Genomic DNA, 15,541 nt, shown 5'->3' on the forward strand with positions numbered 1-15,541 from the left:
AACAGATGGGAATAACTGATTAATTAAAAATGTAATGTCTCATCTAGATAAGATTTGCCTATTTGGTTGCAGCCTTCTCCCCATGCCCTACCGATGTCATTTGCCTTAGTTAGCAAGCTCTTTAGGGCAAGCATGTCTTCATGTGTCTTTGTACAGTTCCAAGCACAACAGGGCTCTGATCCTGACTGGGGCCACCAGGTACCAATGTAATGTACACAATGCATCTATATCATCTTAGTTCTTCCTATTTACCAAGGCTCTTCTTTCAGATGCTTTTTCTCATTAAAATGACTCATTTAATTTTGTTAAATTATTAAAGGTTGTCAAACTAAAATCCTAACAGTTGGATCTGGAAGAGAGAATTTTAAGGGATAAATAGCACTGGCTTAAAATAAACTGACTTGTAGCATCTTCCCCAGGGTACCAAAATGAAAGATTTATGATCAAGCTTTTGGTTGTAGAGACAGCTCTGCAGGTGTTTGCAATGTACTGTACTAATACAAAATAGGTTAGCTTTCATTGTGACATTCTGCTGTAGTTTTCCCTCATTATAAACACTAATAAGTAATAACTGATGACAAAGCATGCAGTTATACCACAGGAGGTACAAGGCTTAAAAACCAATTATTTTCAGCCACCGAAGAAATGTAGGTATTTCCGTATAATCTCACTTCTTTAAATGCTACTCTATTAAAATACCTAGGTAGAAAGCTATATTCAGAGCCTTCAGAGGCAAATCTATGTACCACCATCTGTAAGTATCTCTAAGACAAATCACTGCTATATTCCTAATACAGATTAAAAAACATTCCAAGTATATCTTCCATATATTTACCTAGGTTGTTATACTTCACCCATTATTGTGGTTTATGGGCACGTAGGGTTTGATCCAGAGGCCATGGAAATCCAAAAATCTTAATTTCAGAGGGCTGTTGATCAGGTCCTTATACTTTATATTAAGTTTTGCGAGCATGAATTACTAAGTACCAACCATACCCTCAGTGCTATACGAACCAACACGAAGGCAGCTCATCCCTTAGTTCTTGCTAACATACCTGCTGACCACCCAAGATCAACAGAATTTGAGTTTAGCAGCGCAGTGTGCTGCAACTGGCCAATCAGCAACAGCAACCTGCTGCTCCAATCCACCCCTTCATTTACATTTTGAGAGCCTACTCCCTTAGCCATTTTGATTCATTAAGAAAAATGAAAATTTGAATAATCTGATCCAACAAAATACAAAAATTACTCCACTTTCAGAACTTCAAGAACAGAAAACTCCTTGATTTATCAGGATCAGCTGCATGAAACATGGCGCCCAGAGCTAGGAACTCCGAGTCCCACTACATAAATGACTCATTTTTTTTACAGGTTAGATGGGGATTAAAAAAAGGGGGGGGGGGAGGGGAGAGAAGGGGAAAGAGATGGCATCTCATACTAAGCAGCTAGGCTGCCTACCCTGGTCTTCATAAAGCAGGTACAGAGTTACCGCCCAAACGCCGCACCTTCTAAGAGTTTTCATTAAAGGCATTGAATATTGTTTATTGAAGTAAGTAGTAGAGCCCAGAGGCAGAACTGTACTTACAAACTCCTCTCTGCTTCCACCATACCATCACCAACACTCCCTCGAGCTTGCTGCTTGCTCCAGGCAGGACCTCCCATCCCTCCTCTAGACTCTACTATGTTTGTTTTTAAATGAAGCCAGTCAGACCCTTGCTCCCAGGTCTGGCTCTATACTGTATCCTAAACCTTCACAACGCAGCAAGACTTTCGCTGTAGGACTTCCTACTTGCTGCTGTGAGGTTTCAAACTGAGGAGGAACATTAGGGCAAATATAATTCAACTGCAGACCACAGCACCATGGATCACCACAGGGACTTACAACAACTCCATGCTGGTGAGGTATTTGTAAAGTTACTGCTTGTTCTGAAAAATGATGGTGACCTGGAGGTTCACAAACTATCACAGGGATGGTGGGCTAAGGTAAATCCAACCAGACTCTCACAGTCTCAGGGTCACTGCACCTGTATTCCCTGTCCTCGGTCCAAGCTTATCAGAGGTCACCCATGAGTCTTATGGGGCCTAACTACGTCAAGACTTTACAACCCTTCTGCAAGGATTAGACCCCATTGGGCAGAAGGTCATGTCCATTTGCTGTATTAGAAAGAAAGCCTGAATTTTAAACATACTCAGTGCTATTTATGCCAAAAGTCCTTTCTTTCTCTGTTGGTCTCTGGATAATATAGTTTGAACTAGTATATGCGAGTCTCCCCAGGATGGGGTACCTCTCTGACAGGAGTTACAACCTGGCTGATGGGTCTTAATTGCCACTCACTGTTTTTAGTTCCAATGGACCCCAATTATACAGCATAGGGTTGCAATATTTGTCACATTTCCCCACCCCTACCTTACCAGAGAGGTTACATATAATACCAACACACCATAATACAAACTTTATTGTATTAAGTCTTTCCAGGATAGCACTTTTGTGCGATATCTGGCACGTGGACTATTGCTTACTTGCTTTAAAAAAAAAAAAATCTCCATTTGACCGGTCAAGAGCAATTCTGCTCTTCTTTCTTCTTAGAGCCTTTTTCTACTCCAGCCACTATTTCACTGTGAATCACTCCCAGCAAAGAAGGGGAAAGTAGATCTGTCAGTTATCTAAACAAAGTTTCCTTGGGAAAAAAAATAGTTGTTCCAGGCATTACTGCTTAGTGTCATAGCCACTTGTGTTTCCTTCAAGACAGAGTAAATAAGCCTTGATATTTAGATTTTTAATTGGAAATTTTATAAAACCAGAACATATGCTAAGTTGCCTCCTGGAGCAATTTTTTAATTTATAGGCCACACCCTACTCTCAAACAGATTTGAATGAAGAGGTTGACACAAACCTTGCTCTAGCACTGAGTATCTGAACTATGATCCAGATTACTCATGGTGACATTAAGGAGATATTAGATATGCAAAACTAAAAAGGGTTCTAAAATGCCTGCAAGCTTGACGTATTCATTTGCAATTTTTCCTTACAGCCTTGAAAGTGATACTATTGGGAGCTATGACAGATTCAACAGCACCACTTCAAAGGGTGCGTGGGGAAATAGATCTAAAAGCTCCCAGCAGTCCTAAAAAAATCAAATTCTATCTGAAGGGGAAAATCTTATGGAGATTCTGTCCCCCATCCCACCCTGTTGTTTTATAACAATCACTCTTAATTAACACAGCTATGTGTCATGAAATTAGTTCTTCCATCCTCATTTCAGCCTCCCTTCTCCTGACCAATTCTGATACACACCTGGAGAGGTGGGTTGGGTTGGATAGGATATGCCACTAAAGGCAGATGGACACATGACTTTTAGAAGGGAGTAGGGATCCTACCACAGCTGAGAGCATAAGAAATTATCTTCAAACAGATTCAGGTAGAGAAATCTAATTAAGCTTTTATACACACACCAGGCCTATTAGTACCAGTATTTATTTCACTCATCATGTAGAATGGGAAGTGGGGACACTTACGTCAGACACCCAAAGGTGGATTTTAGTTTGATCTCAAGGAGGAATAAAGGAAAGGATTTCTAGACACTTGAGAAGATTAGAAAAAGCTGTCAACTCCTCTCCCCACAATGCTGCCTTTCAGAATGGCTATCAAGGTTCATGACTATAAAGGACAGGGGCAAGAAACACTACTACCCTGGAGATGGCTGCATTTTACTAGGTAAAGAACTTCTTCACATGCTACGTGCCTACAGCATATGAAGTGCTTTCAAGCTTGCAAGAGGTACTATAGAAATCAATAAAATAGTGTACCTTCAACTCAGAGTTAACAACATTTCTAGATGGTAAAGAGGCTGGATTTCCAAACATGTTGCCTGTGCAAGTCATTTACATTTGAGCAGAGCACAGAACAAATAGATCGATAAAAATGCAATGAGGCAAACAGAAATGTCATCACCTCGAAAAAGGCAGACCAGAGACCACGTGCATCTGACAGCAGCAGAAATGGACACAGACTCACATTTGTTTTCTGTAAATGCTACATTGCAATGTTTCACTTTAACTTAAATGCAAAAGATTCCTCATAATGCGTAACAGTAGAGGTAAGGAAACGTGATCTCATGGTCAAGGCCCAGAACAGTCTGAAGACTTGGATTCTTCTATTTCTGGCCCTGTCATGTAATTCTTGTGTGACTTTGGACAGGGTCATCCTCACTGTGTCTATTTTCCCATTTATAAAACAGGAATAATAGTGACAGGAATGTCGTGAGTCTAAATGAACATTTGTAGAATGCATTGAGAGCCTCAGAGGGAAGGTGCTAGAGAAGCACAAAGTATCAATAGTTTCAAGAATTTACTGTTGGATAGAGATTTTTCTGAAATATCATATCCCTTTCTCTCTTACTGATAGAATGGGAATTCTATGTGTTGTACCCTCAGAAGAAAGAGGAGGGCAGCTTGTGGGCACTGCACAGTTCTGAACGCAGCAGGTTAGCCACGCTTACACCAATCAGACTCAACTGTACACAATAACCATTAACCGGGGGGGGGAGGACCTCCTCTCTATGGAGCATTAAAATCCAGATATCATTTTGCTGTCTTTTCACTTAATCCCCATGTTCTCAATAAGTTCTCTCTCTATTGCCAAACATATTTGGAAGTCTGCAATGATGAGTTAATGATTCAGAAGTCAAGAAATAGCTCTGCTCTGTACCAGAAATAACTACCAATCGGTGTTCAATTCAAGAACAAAATTCTGGATCACACTATCTGTAAAATACAATAAGCAAAGGCTTCTCATTCTGACACTCTATTTCAGGCTTCATTTGCCAGAAGTTTTATGAGATGTTAACCAACAGTCAAAACTGCACATTTCTCATTTTAAAAGAAGTAGTTTTGCTTTTCTTTAAAAAAAAAAAAAAAGATGTGCCACTGGCTTACGACACCTTATATTTAATAAGCCCACATTGCTTGTTTGCTTTGATTGATTTTTTTAAAGCTAGATATTAACAAGATTTCCATATAGATTGTATAGACAGGAGATCCAGTCCCCTGTTGTGTCGTTGAGAATGTACTGTAATGCAGGAGGCATTTAGGTCCCTAAGGAACTGGAGCACCTGCTGGGACAGAAGCCTGCCTGCTCAGGATAACATCCTGAGTAAGGGAGGCTCTTTGGGAGGGCTAGGAAGAGGCTTGAAAATAGGAGACCCCAGGGCCACAAGGTTAGATATCGCGTCGGGGGGGGGGGGGGGGGGACGACACGACACAGGAGACTTACTATCCACTAGGCCAGCTAGCAGCTGTTATCCAAGAGCAGAGTCCCCAACTGCGCTGCATCAATAGAAGAATACAAGGGTGTATAGCATTGCATACACAGAATACATTCATCATTTGCAACACAGTGTGGTTAGAAAAGCAAGTCAGATTTAGTTGGCTGAAGCTAGAGTCTGCAAATGTGTTACAAGCCCCCAGCGATAGGTGGCCCTGGAGTTAGCCACCAGAGGAAGGGGACTGTCCTGAGACTCAGGCTATGTTTGCACTGTGCACCTTACAGCAGCACAGCTGTACCGTACGCTGTGTAGACACTCTGTCAGCAGGAGAGCCCTCTCCTGCTGACAAAATAAAACCACCCCCAAAGAGGGGTGGTAGCGCTCTCCACACCAGCACTTTTCAACAGTAAAGCTTGTCTATCGGGGGGGGGGGGGGGTGGTTTTTTCACACCACCAAATCGACAAAAAATTTTACTGAAGGAAGTGCAGTGTAGACATAGCCTAACTTTTTGGAAAATCCCATCCAGCAGGGAAAGCTGATAACTCAAAGCAGGGACAGTGTTGAATTATTAGGCAAGAGCATTCTCTGAAGGGGCAGCCAAGGTGCCAGCAAGAGGGAAGTGCTAACAGAAACAGCAGCTAACCCCATGAGAAACAAATGGTAGCAGCAATACAGTGCTGCAGTTTTTTCATGGATAGACTGAAGCAGATGGGGGGGAAAAAGGTAGAACTTTGAGAAAGCAAGTGTTAGAAGTTGTACAAGTGCACTCAAAAAGGAACAACTAATTTAAAGGGCAGGGTGTATATGCTGCCTGGAAAATACTCAAGTGGTTCCACTTAGCACCTAGAGTAGATTTATCCCAGTTGCCAAGAAAGCAAGTAGGGGATTAAAAATAGCCATCCTGGATTAACAGTAAAATGAAATGAGTATTACAGCAGAAATCTTTAAGAGATGGAAGAGGAAAAGAAGCAGCCAAAGTTCAATGAGTTATCTAGAGCATGTAAGGAAATAATCACTGAAGCAAAAAATGCAAGAGGGAGAGCATGGTTGCTGAAGAGAGGAACAAATTATTTTTTAAACATGCTGAAGGGAAGAGGTTACTGTAGGATCATTACAGAACTTAAGCAGAGAAAAACCTCATCAAGGGACATGGATCAGGGGATAAGAATGAAGTTTTCTATATTTACCTTTGGGGGCCATGAACATGGTCAAATAAATAAGTTATAAGAATGTATGGAATGAATGGTATAACCACTATCATTGTACAAAAAGAAAAGGAGTACTTGTGGCACCTTAGAGACTAACAAATTTATTTGAGCATAAGATTTCGTGGACTAAAGCCCACTTCATCAGATGCATGCAGTGGAAAATACAGCAGGAAGTAGAGTGGGGTGAGTAGGGGACGAGAGCTGAGGAGCTTATTAGCACCGTCGTGTCCAGGAAGTGGCTCTCTTGTGTGGACTGGTCCAGGCTGAGGTTGATGGTGGGATGGAAATTGTTGAAATCGTGGAGGAATTCCTCAACGGCTTCTTTTCCATGGGTCCAGATGATGATGTCATCAATGTAGCGCAAGTAGAGTAGGGGCGTTAGGGGACGAGAGCTGAGGAAGCGTTGTTCTAAGTCAGCCATAAAAATGTTGGCATACTGTGGGGCCATGCGGGTACCCATAGCAGTGCCACTGATTTGAAGGTATACATTGTCCCCCAATGTGAAATAGTTGTGTGAGGACAAAGTCCACAAAGTTCAGCCACCAGGTTTGCCGTGACATCATCAGGGATACTGTTCCTGACGGCTTGTAGTCCATTTTTGTGTGGAATGTTGGTGTAGAGGGCTTCTACATCCATAGTGGCCAGGATGGTGTTATCAGGAAGATCACCGATGGATTGTAGTTTCCTCAGGAAGTCAGTGGTGGTAGCGTAGGGCCTGAGGAGGGAGTCTACATAGCCAGACAATCCTGCTGTCAGGGTGCCAACGCCTGAGATGGTGCGTCCAGGATTTCCAGGTTTATGGATTTTGGGTAGCAGATAGAATACCCCTGGTTGGGGTTCCAGGGGTGTGTCTGTGCGGATTTGTTCTTGTGCTTTTTCAGGGAGTTTCTTGAGCAAATGCTGTAGTTTCTTTTGGTAACCCTCAGTGGGATCAGAGGGTAATGGCTTGTAGAAAGCGGTGTTGGAGAGCTGCCGAGCAGCCACCTGTTCATATTCCGACCTATTCATGACGACGACAGCACCTCCATAGTCAAAAATGCTGACAAAGATGTCAGAGTTGTTTCTGAGGCTGTGGATGGCGTTGTGTTCTGCACGGCTGAGGTTATGGGGCAAGTGATGCTGCTTTTCCACAATTTCAGCCCATGCACATCAGCAGAAGCACTCTATGTAGAAGTCCAGTCTGTTGTTTCGACCTTCAGGAGGAGTCCACCCAGAATCCTTTTTGTAGTCTTGGTAGGAAGCTCTCTGTGGGTTAGCATGTTCAGAGGTGTGTTGGAAACATTCCTTGAGTTGGAGGTGTCGAAAATAGGATTCTAGGTCACCAAAGAACTGTATCATGTTCGTGGGGGTGGAGGGGCAGAAGGAGAGGCCCCAAGATAGAGCAACGCTTCCTCAGCTCTCGTCCCCTAACGCCCCTCTTCTACTTGCGCTACATTGATGACATCTTCATCTGGACCCATGGAAAAGAAGCCCTTGAGGAATTCCACCACGATTTCAACAATTTCCATCCCACCATCAACCTCAGCGTGGACTAGTCCACACAAGAGATCCACTTCCTGGACACGACGGTGCTAATAAGCAATGGTCACATAACCACCACCCTATACCAGAAACCTACTGACCGCTATACTTACTTACATGCCTCCAGCTTTCATCCAGACCACACCACATGATCCATTGTCTACAGCCAAGCTCTGCGATGCAACTGCATTTGCTCCAACCCCTCAGACAGAGAAACACTGACAAGATCTCTATCAAGCCTTCTTACAACTATAATACCCACCTGCTGAAGTGAAGAAACAGATTGATAGAGCCAGAAGAGTACCCAGAAGTCACCTACTACAGGACAGGCCCAACAAAGAAAATAACAGAACACCACTAGCCGTCACCTTCAGCCCCCGACTAAAACCTCTCCAACACATCATCAAGGATCTACAACCTATCCTGAAGGACGACCCATCATTCTCACAGACCTTGGGAGACAGGCCAGTCCTTGCTTACAGACAGCCCCCCAACCTGAAGCAAATACTCTCCAGCAACCACACAACAGAGCCACTAACCCAGGAACCTATCCTTGCAACAAAGCCCGTTGGCAACTGTGTCCACATATCTATTCAGGGGACACCATCACAGGGCCTAATAACATCAGCCACACTATCAGAGGCTTGTTCACCTGCACATCTACCAATGTGATATATGCCATCATGTGCCAGCAATGCCCCTCTGCCATGTACATTGGTCAAACTGGACAGTCTCTACGTAAAAGAATAAATGGACACAAATCAGACGTCAAGAATTATAACATTCATAAACCAGTCGGAGAACACTTCAATCTCTCTGGTCACTCGATTACAGACCTAAAAGTGGCAATACTTCAACAAAAAACCTTCAAAAACAGACTCCAACAGGAGACTGCTGAATTGGAATTAATTTGCAAACTGGATACAATTAACTTAGGCTTAAATAGAGACTGGGAGTGGATGTGTCATTACACAAAGTAAAACTATTTCCCCATGTTTATCCCCCACCCTTCCTCGGATGTTCTTGTCAACTGCTGGAAATGGCCCACCTTGAGCATCACTACAAAAGGTTCACTCCCCCCCCCCCCCCCGCTGGTAATAGCTCACCTTAAGTGATCACTCTGGTTACAGTGTGTATGGTAACACCCATTGTTTCATGTTCTCTATGTATATAAATCTCCCCACTGAATTTTCCACTGAATGCATCCGATGAAGCGAGCTGTAGCTCATGAAAACTTATGCTCAAATAGATTTGTTAGTCTCTAAGGTGCCACGAGTACTCCTTTTCTTTTTGCGAATACAAACTAACACGGCTGCTACTCTGAAACCTATCATTGTACAGTGATTGCAAGCATAAAATCTTACACCCCAATTAACCTTCATGCCCCAATGATTCATAATCAGTGCCCAGAATATCAGTAGAGCTGCATGTGAACTGGCAATCCCACTAACATACATTTGTTTTACACCCAGGATCAGCCTGGACACCTGAAAATTTTATGTTCTATTAGTTTTGTTGTTTTTAAAATACCATACACCACCATATTAGGCAATCACCTTAGAATTTGAGGGGTACCCTCCCTTGAAGAAAGGAGTGGGCGCAATCCAACAAGTGTGCAGTCTTACAGTTGGTAAAATCATGGAGACTATTATAAATAGATTGACAGAAGGGGTTATCAAAACCTCCATGATCTTTCATAAAATAAATCCCAAACCAAGCTACTTGCTGATGAAGACATCACATGTATTCCAGCTACACTATCATTTAAACTTGCGACAAAATCCCCACATAGAGGCCAAAACTTCTCAACAAGGACACCAAAAAGTAAAGCACTTAATCAGGATTGAAGTATCTCTCCTTAGGCATGCTAGTATGGAAATTTCTGGCATGGATTCTTAGGCTGGCTAGCCTGAACATGGATATACAAACTGGACAGCAAACTGGATAGATGATCATAAGTACAGATCATTGTAAATATTAACAGCTCTGAATGGAGAGAATTCACTAGTATCTGGAGTTGCAGATGCTGCTCTTCATTTGGTCTACTGTCTAAAGTAGGAATGTGCCTGTGGAAAGGGTACGCTAACACTTTGCACTATTCTAGCACCAAGGATTTCAAAGAGTCAAATATTTACTTAATTCTCCGTATCCCGGTAAGGTGGGCAGGGCTCATTATACCCATTTTACAGCGAGAAACTGGTAACAGAGAGTTTAAATGATTTGTTCAAGGTCAGAGCAAGTCCGTGACAAAAGGACAGAACCTAGGAATCCCAATCTCAGTCCTCTGATTGAACTGCTCCCAAATTTGTTGACAGACAAGAAGTTGGAAACAACACTGATACCTTCAAAAAGATTTAAACATATCAGAATCATACGAGTTAGAGAGAGGGAAGAGAATATCATTAATAGGTCATGGTAGCCCATCTCCCTAAGGAAGGGCAGGATTGTTCCATATTGCACTAGTCTAAACATGAATGTTCCAGTAGGCGGGGCTTCCACCATTTCTCTAGAGGGACAATTTCACAGCCAAATAGTTCATTGTCAAGATATTTCTTCCTGACAGGTAGCCTAGATTTCCCTTTTCTTATTACAGGTCCCAAAAGCACCAAGGGAATGGGTGTGACAACCTATGAAATGGCTGGTGAATTCTAGCAGGAGCAAACATACATGGATATATTGTGGAACTAAGTGTCAGAAGGCAAACTCTGCATCAGAGAGGCTCTATAAAAAGGGAAGTTCTACACCACCCCTGGGAGCAATCTTACCTTGCTATGCATGGAGAGGGAACAGGGAAGAAATTTTAAACAAGCTATGAAAAATACTTGGCTTTAATGATACAAAGAACATCTTAGGTTTGTAGAATTGGGAGAAAGACTCTGAAAGATCCTAATTATGGGAGTTCACCAACGTATGGAAGGCTCTATTCAAGTTAAGATGCAAAAGGACACAAGGGAAATAATGTGTCTGTGGCTACACTCCACAGTATGCGGATACTCAGCTCAGTCTTCTCATCAGACCCAGACATCCTTCACCAACCTCTTGGTGTCTGGGAGAGCTCAGACTTAAATGTAAGCAAGCTGGTTGAAGTTGAGTGGCAAGGGAAGACAATTAAGACTATAATTACCCAATAAAATAAGGTAATCAGCTTCACCATTATCAACATGCCCCATAATGTTGGGGTCTTAGATGCCTCACTGCTTCTATATTGCCAGCTTTATCAGTGGACACATACACTTCATCCACACCCATGAATCCTCCTAAGGCTGGTCAAGATTACACTCTTGCTTTCTTTACTTCTAGATTTAACCATTGTAACAGGATCAATCTAGGACTAACCATGAAAGACACCTGGAGGTTACAGCTACAGCAGGGAGCAGCTGCCCTCCTGAATGGAACAAGAGAAAAAAAAATATAGCACATCCATGCTCCGCAACCTGCGCTGGCTGATAGATGAAATTCGAAGTGTTGATCACTATTCACAAATCCTTTAATGTCCTAGGGCCCCACTTACTTTAAAGACCAACCTCTCCATCTCTGACCCAACCCTGTACCGATCACTCAAACTCATTGTCCCAATGTAAGGTTGTTCGTAGCCAGAAGCAGGCTGTTCTCAAAGCACCTGCACCCAATAGAAATACATTTAGCCATATCCTGCTGCATCTTTTCACCCAAATTTTATCTGTTTATGAGCTATGAAATCCTGGGCCCTTAGCCAACTGGCCTCATCTCCTTCAAAGCTGCAAGTTACACAAGACTGGCATTTTTGCTTCTTGTATTTAGAATTGTTTATTACCATATTTAAGCCACAGAGTACACCCAGAGACCACAGGCACTCTATAAATAGATGTAAATAACGTGACCACCACCAAAAGCATACCTCATGCACCTCTACAGAAGCAACATCAGTTCTATCAAAAGGACCACAACTCTGCTCCCCACCCTCTTTAAGACACTCCCCAAACCAGATCAACCTCACTAGTGGCCTTCTGCTCTTAGGGCTGCTCTCTTCACACAGGTCTTCTACTAATGAAAAGAAATAAGGCTTGCAGGGAGGCTAGATCTCGGCCCATCTGATCTCCAGTGGCAGAAAATTCCATAGGCAAGGGCTTTTAATAGGAAATGCTGCCCACGACCTCCTAGGGAAGAAACAAAGCTAGAAATCAGAGGGCCTTTCTCTGCCAGCTTCCCTCTCCCAAACGATACATATTTAGGATTTTCTGCCCCAGGAGGTGCTGGCAGAATCTACTTCACTGGGTTCTAAGAAAAAAGAATCAACCAGTTCCATCTCAGTGTAGAAATGGGATTAGGTGCAAGAGCCACAGTGAATGTCATTCACTGGCACTAGGTTTAAACTAAGAGAAGGAATTTCCCTCCAGCATGTATAGGCTGAGACCTCCAGGGAGGAGTCCGCTCTCCTCCAGGGCACAGTACAACTGAGAATCTATTAGGTTCACATGGCCATATCCCACACAATTGCTTCACTGTGATTGAAGGAGGGTAATCAACACTGGGGACCTTGATCCCTATCTCCTGCATCCATTCTTTATGGTTCACTTAGAGCATAGTTAATAGTGCAGAAGAAATAAGCAATTTCATCAATTAAAATCAATGATGTAACAAAACCCTAACATTCCAACAGCAGCCCTACAAAAAGGCATCCAGCATAGGAACAGATCTAATTTAGCCTGCCAGCACAGTCCAGCCACAGCCTGAATCTTACAGATAGGTCACACCCATGAATGCTATACTGCAAGAAACTGTCTCTCTCCATATCAAAAAACAGCTGGACATTTCTAAAATTAAGCCAAATTATTCAAGTGTAAGGGTGTTGATTTCCCCCTCACAAAGAAATTAGCACTCATAGCAACAGTGCAAATGAAGGCTGCAGATTTTCAGTGAAGTGCAATCACACTGTTTTTAATGAATGCACAGCTATATTAGCGTTCAGTGCAACTACTATCCCGGTACATGCTACCATGGGAAGGCACAGTCAATGGTGCACAAAAAACTGCAGACACAGCACCACACCTGGTGGGCTGATGGCACTGATGCACTGAATCACAGTACCACACCTTGTTTACTACTGGGCCAGATGTAAACACAGTGACAGGCACTGCTTCATTCAAGCCACCTGCTGCTTTCATGCACCTAGGACCTTATATAATGAATTCCCTTTAATGGCTTTTCTAAAAGCCACCCAAGCTCTGTTCACCAGGTGAAGTGTAGGAGCATGACAGCTGTGGGTTTTTCTGCAGAGGTCACCTGAGGGTTGATTAAACTGGTATCACACAGGGAAAAAAAAATCCTGCAGTTTTTGCAGCTCAAGAACACAGGGCTCAGAAAGCAGCAGAAGTAGCAGCAGTACAGCCGCGGAGCAGCACACAGGACAGAGAAAGACAGAGGACTGCAAGTGCTGCACATGTAAAACAAATAAAACCCATTCCAGCACAAACACAAACTCATCCCCCTTATGCACACGCCCTACCCCATACCAGTACACACCCCCAGCACATCCCACTGCAGCCCTATAATCCACACACCCTTTATCACAATACCATTGAACAGATCCTATGATATGAAGAGTCTGAACCATACACTCCCCTTTTTCCTATATCCACACACACCCCATCTCACCACCCCATAATAATCAGCACCTCATGGACATCCCTACCCCCACACCCACAAGCCTATAGTCTCTATACCCTGCACACACCCATATGCATCCATACCCCATATCAGTGTGCAGCCTGTCAACAACCATGCCTTACCCCTTCTCACTTGCCACATATACATACCCCCCAACCCCAGCCCACCCTCTTTTGCACTTGCCCCTTCACCCCAGTCCCAATCTCTCATACTACCCTACATCCTCATAAACCCCTGTTCAGATACCCCCAGCAACCCTCCCCCACAGCATGTCCAACACCAACACCCCACAGCGGGGGGGGGGGCATTAAAACCCAACACCACTAGCACAGACCCCCCCCCCTCAAAGAACCCCAACCCAGCAGGGGGAGTGGGATGCAGTGAAGCTGTGAGGAAGGGTCTCAGCGGGGGGGGGGGAGGGGGAAGGAGGTTAGCGCTATAAGGTGGGTTTCAGGGGGAAGGGGACACGGTAGGGATGGAGCTGTGAGGGGAGAGGACACAGACCACCACCCCCCCACGCTGGGGGACATGGTGAGGGTGGGGCTGTGAGGGGGGGTCTCAGAGAAGGGGACACCAGAGCGTGGGGCTGCGAAGGGGCACACGGACCCCAGCCCAGCAGGGGGAGGACGCCAGTGGGGTGGGGCTGTGAAGGGGGGGTCTCAGAGGGACGCCGGGGGGGGCTGTGAGGGGGGGGCACACGGACCCCAGCCCAGCGGCGGGAGGACGCCAGGGGGGGGGGCTGTGAGGGGGGGGGCACACGGACCCCAGCCCAGCGGGGGGAGGACGCCAGGGGGGGGGGCTGTGAAGGGGTGGTCTCAGAGGGACGCCGGGGGGGGCTGTGAGGGGGGGCACACGGACCCCAGCCCAGCGGCGGGAAGACGCCGGGGGGGGGGGCTGTGAGGGGGGGGGCACACGGACCCCAGCCCAGCGGGGGGAGGACGCCGGGGGGGTGGGGCTGTGAGGGGGGGGCACACGGACCCCAGCCCAGCGGCGGGAGGACGCCGGGGGGGTGGGGCTGTGAGGGGGGGGCACACGGACCCCAGCCCAGCGGCGGGAGGACGCCGGGGGGGGGGGCTGTGAGGGGGGGGCACACGGACCCCAGCCCAGCGGCGGGAGGACGCCGGGGGGGGGGGGCTGTGAGGGGGGGGCACACGGACCCCAGCCCAGCGGCGGGAGGACGCCGGGGGGGGGGGGCTGTGAGGGGGGGGCACACGGACCCCAGCCCAGCGGCGGGAGGACGCCGGGGGGGGGGGCTGTGAGGGGGGGCACACGGACCCCAGCCCAGCGGCGGGAGGACGCCGGGGGGGGGGGGCTGTGAGGGGGGGGCACACGGACCCCAGCCCAGCGGCGGGAGGACGCCGGGGGGGGGGCTCTGAGGGGGACAGTGCGGGGGGGGGGGGAACAGGTGCCGTGGGGAGGAGGGGGGCCCGCACCTACCTCTCCGCCATCTTCCCGGGCGGCTCGCTAGCGCGCGGCAGGCTGGGTGCGCAGAGCGGCGGCCCCCGCCCGCCAGCCCATGGCCCCAGCGGCTCCGGCTCCCGACACCGACTGAGGCTCCGGCTCCGGCTGCAGCCCCGCCGCGTCCCCCCGTCACCATCGACAACCTGACCTCACCCGGCCGTAGCCAACCAGGCGCCGCGGGGGGCGGGGCCTGCGGCCCAAGCCCCGCCCCCCGCCCAGGTGCTCATGGGAGGTGTAGTTCCTGCCCGGGGAGGCAGGGGCTGCAGCAGCTACAGCCCACCTGTGGGCAACAGCTGGGCCCAGTCCATAGCACTCACCTGTAATCGCCTGCTGCTCCCCTAACTCCGCCTGTTCCAATCTATTTCTGTCCTAGAATTTCCTAGAATCTGCCCATTTCTGACCTCTGCCAGCCCCCCACCAATGGTGCTGGAACAATGTGT

General features: G+C 46.4%; 1 protein-coding gene across 5 annotated transcripts in view; it reads right to left on the reverse strand.

Annotated features, from left to right (window-relative positions):
* The window catches only part of ARHGAP39 (Rho GTPase activating protein 39), a 412,713-nt gene extending 397,509 nt beyond the window's left edge, over positions 1–15,204 (reverse strand). For 3 of the 5 annotated variants that reach the window (XM_074943732.1, XM_074943729.1, XM_074943733.1), the window contains exon 1: positions 15,078–15,204. In XM_074943732.1, coding sequence (XP_074799833.1) covers positions 15,078–15,088 — 11 coding nt within the window. In that variant the 5' untranslated portion in view covers positions 15,089–15,204. Of the gene's footprint in view, positions 1–15,073 lie in introns of all 5 variants that reach the window. The other 2 variants (XM_074943731.1, XM_074943730.1) reach the window with 2 other exon arrangements.
* Positions 15,205–15,541: the final 337 nt, after the last annotated feature.

The sequence above is a fragment of the Natator depressus genome, chromosome 2 (assembly GCF_965152275.1).
Source record: "Natator depressus isolate rNatDep1 chromosome 2, rNatDep2.hap1, whole genome shotgun sequence".
Lineage (NCBI taxonomy): Eukaryota > Metazoa > Chordata > Testudines > Cheloniidae > Natator > Natator depressus.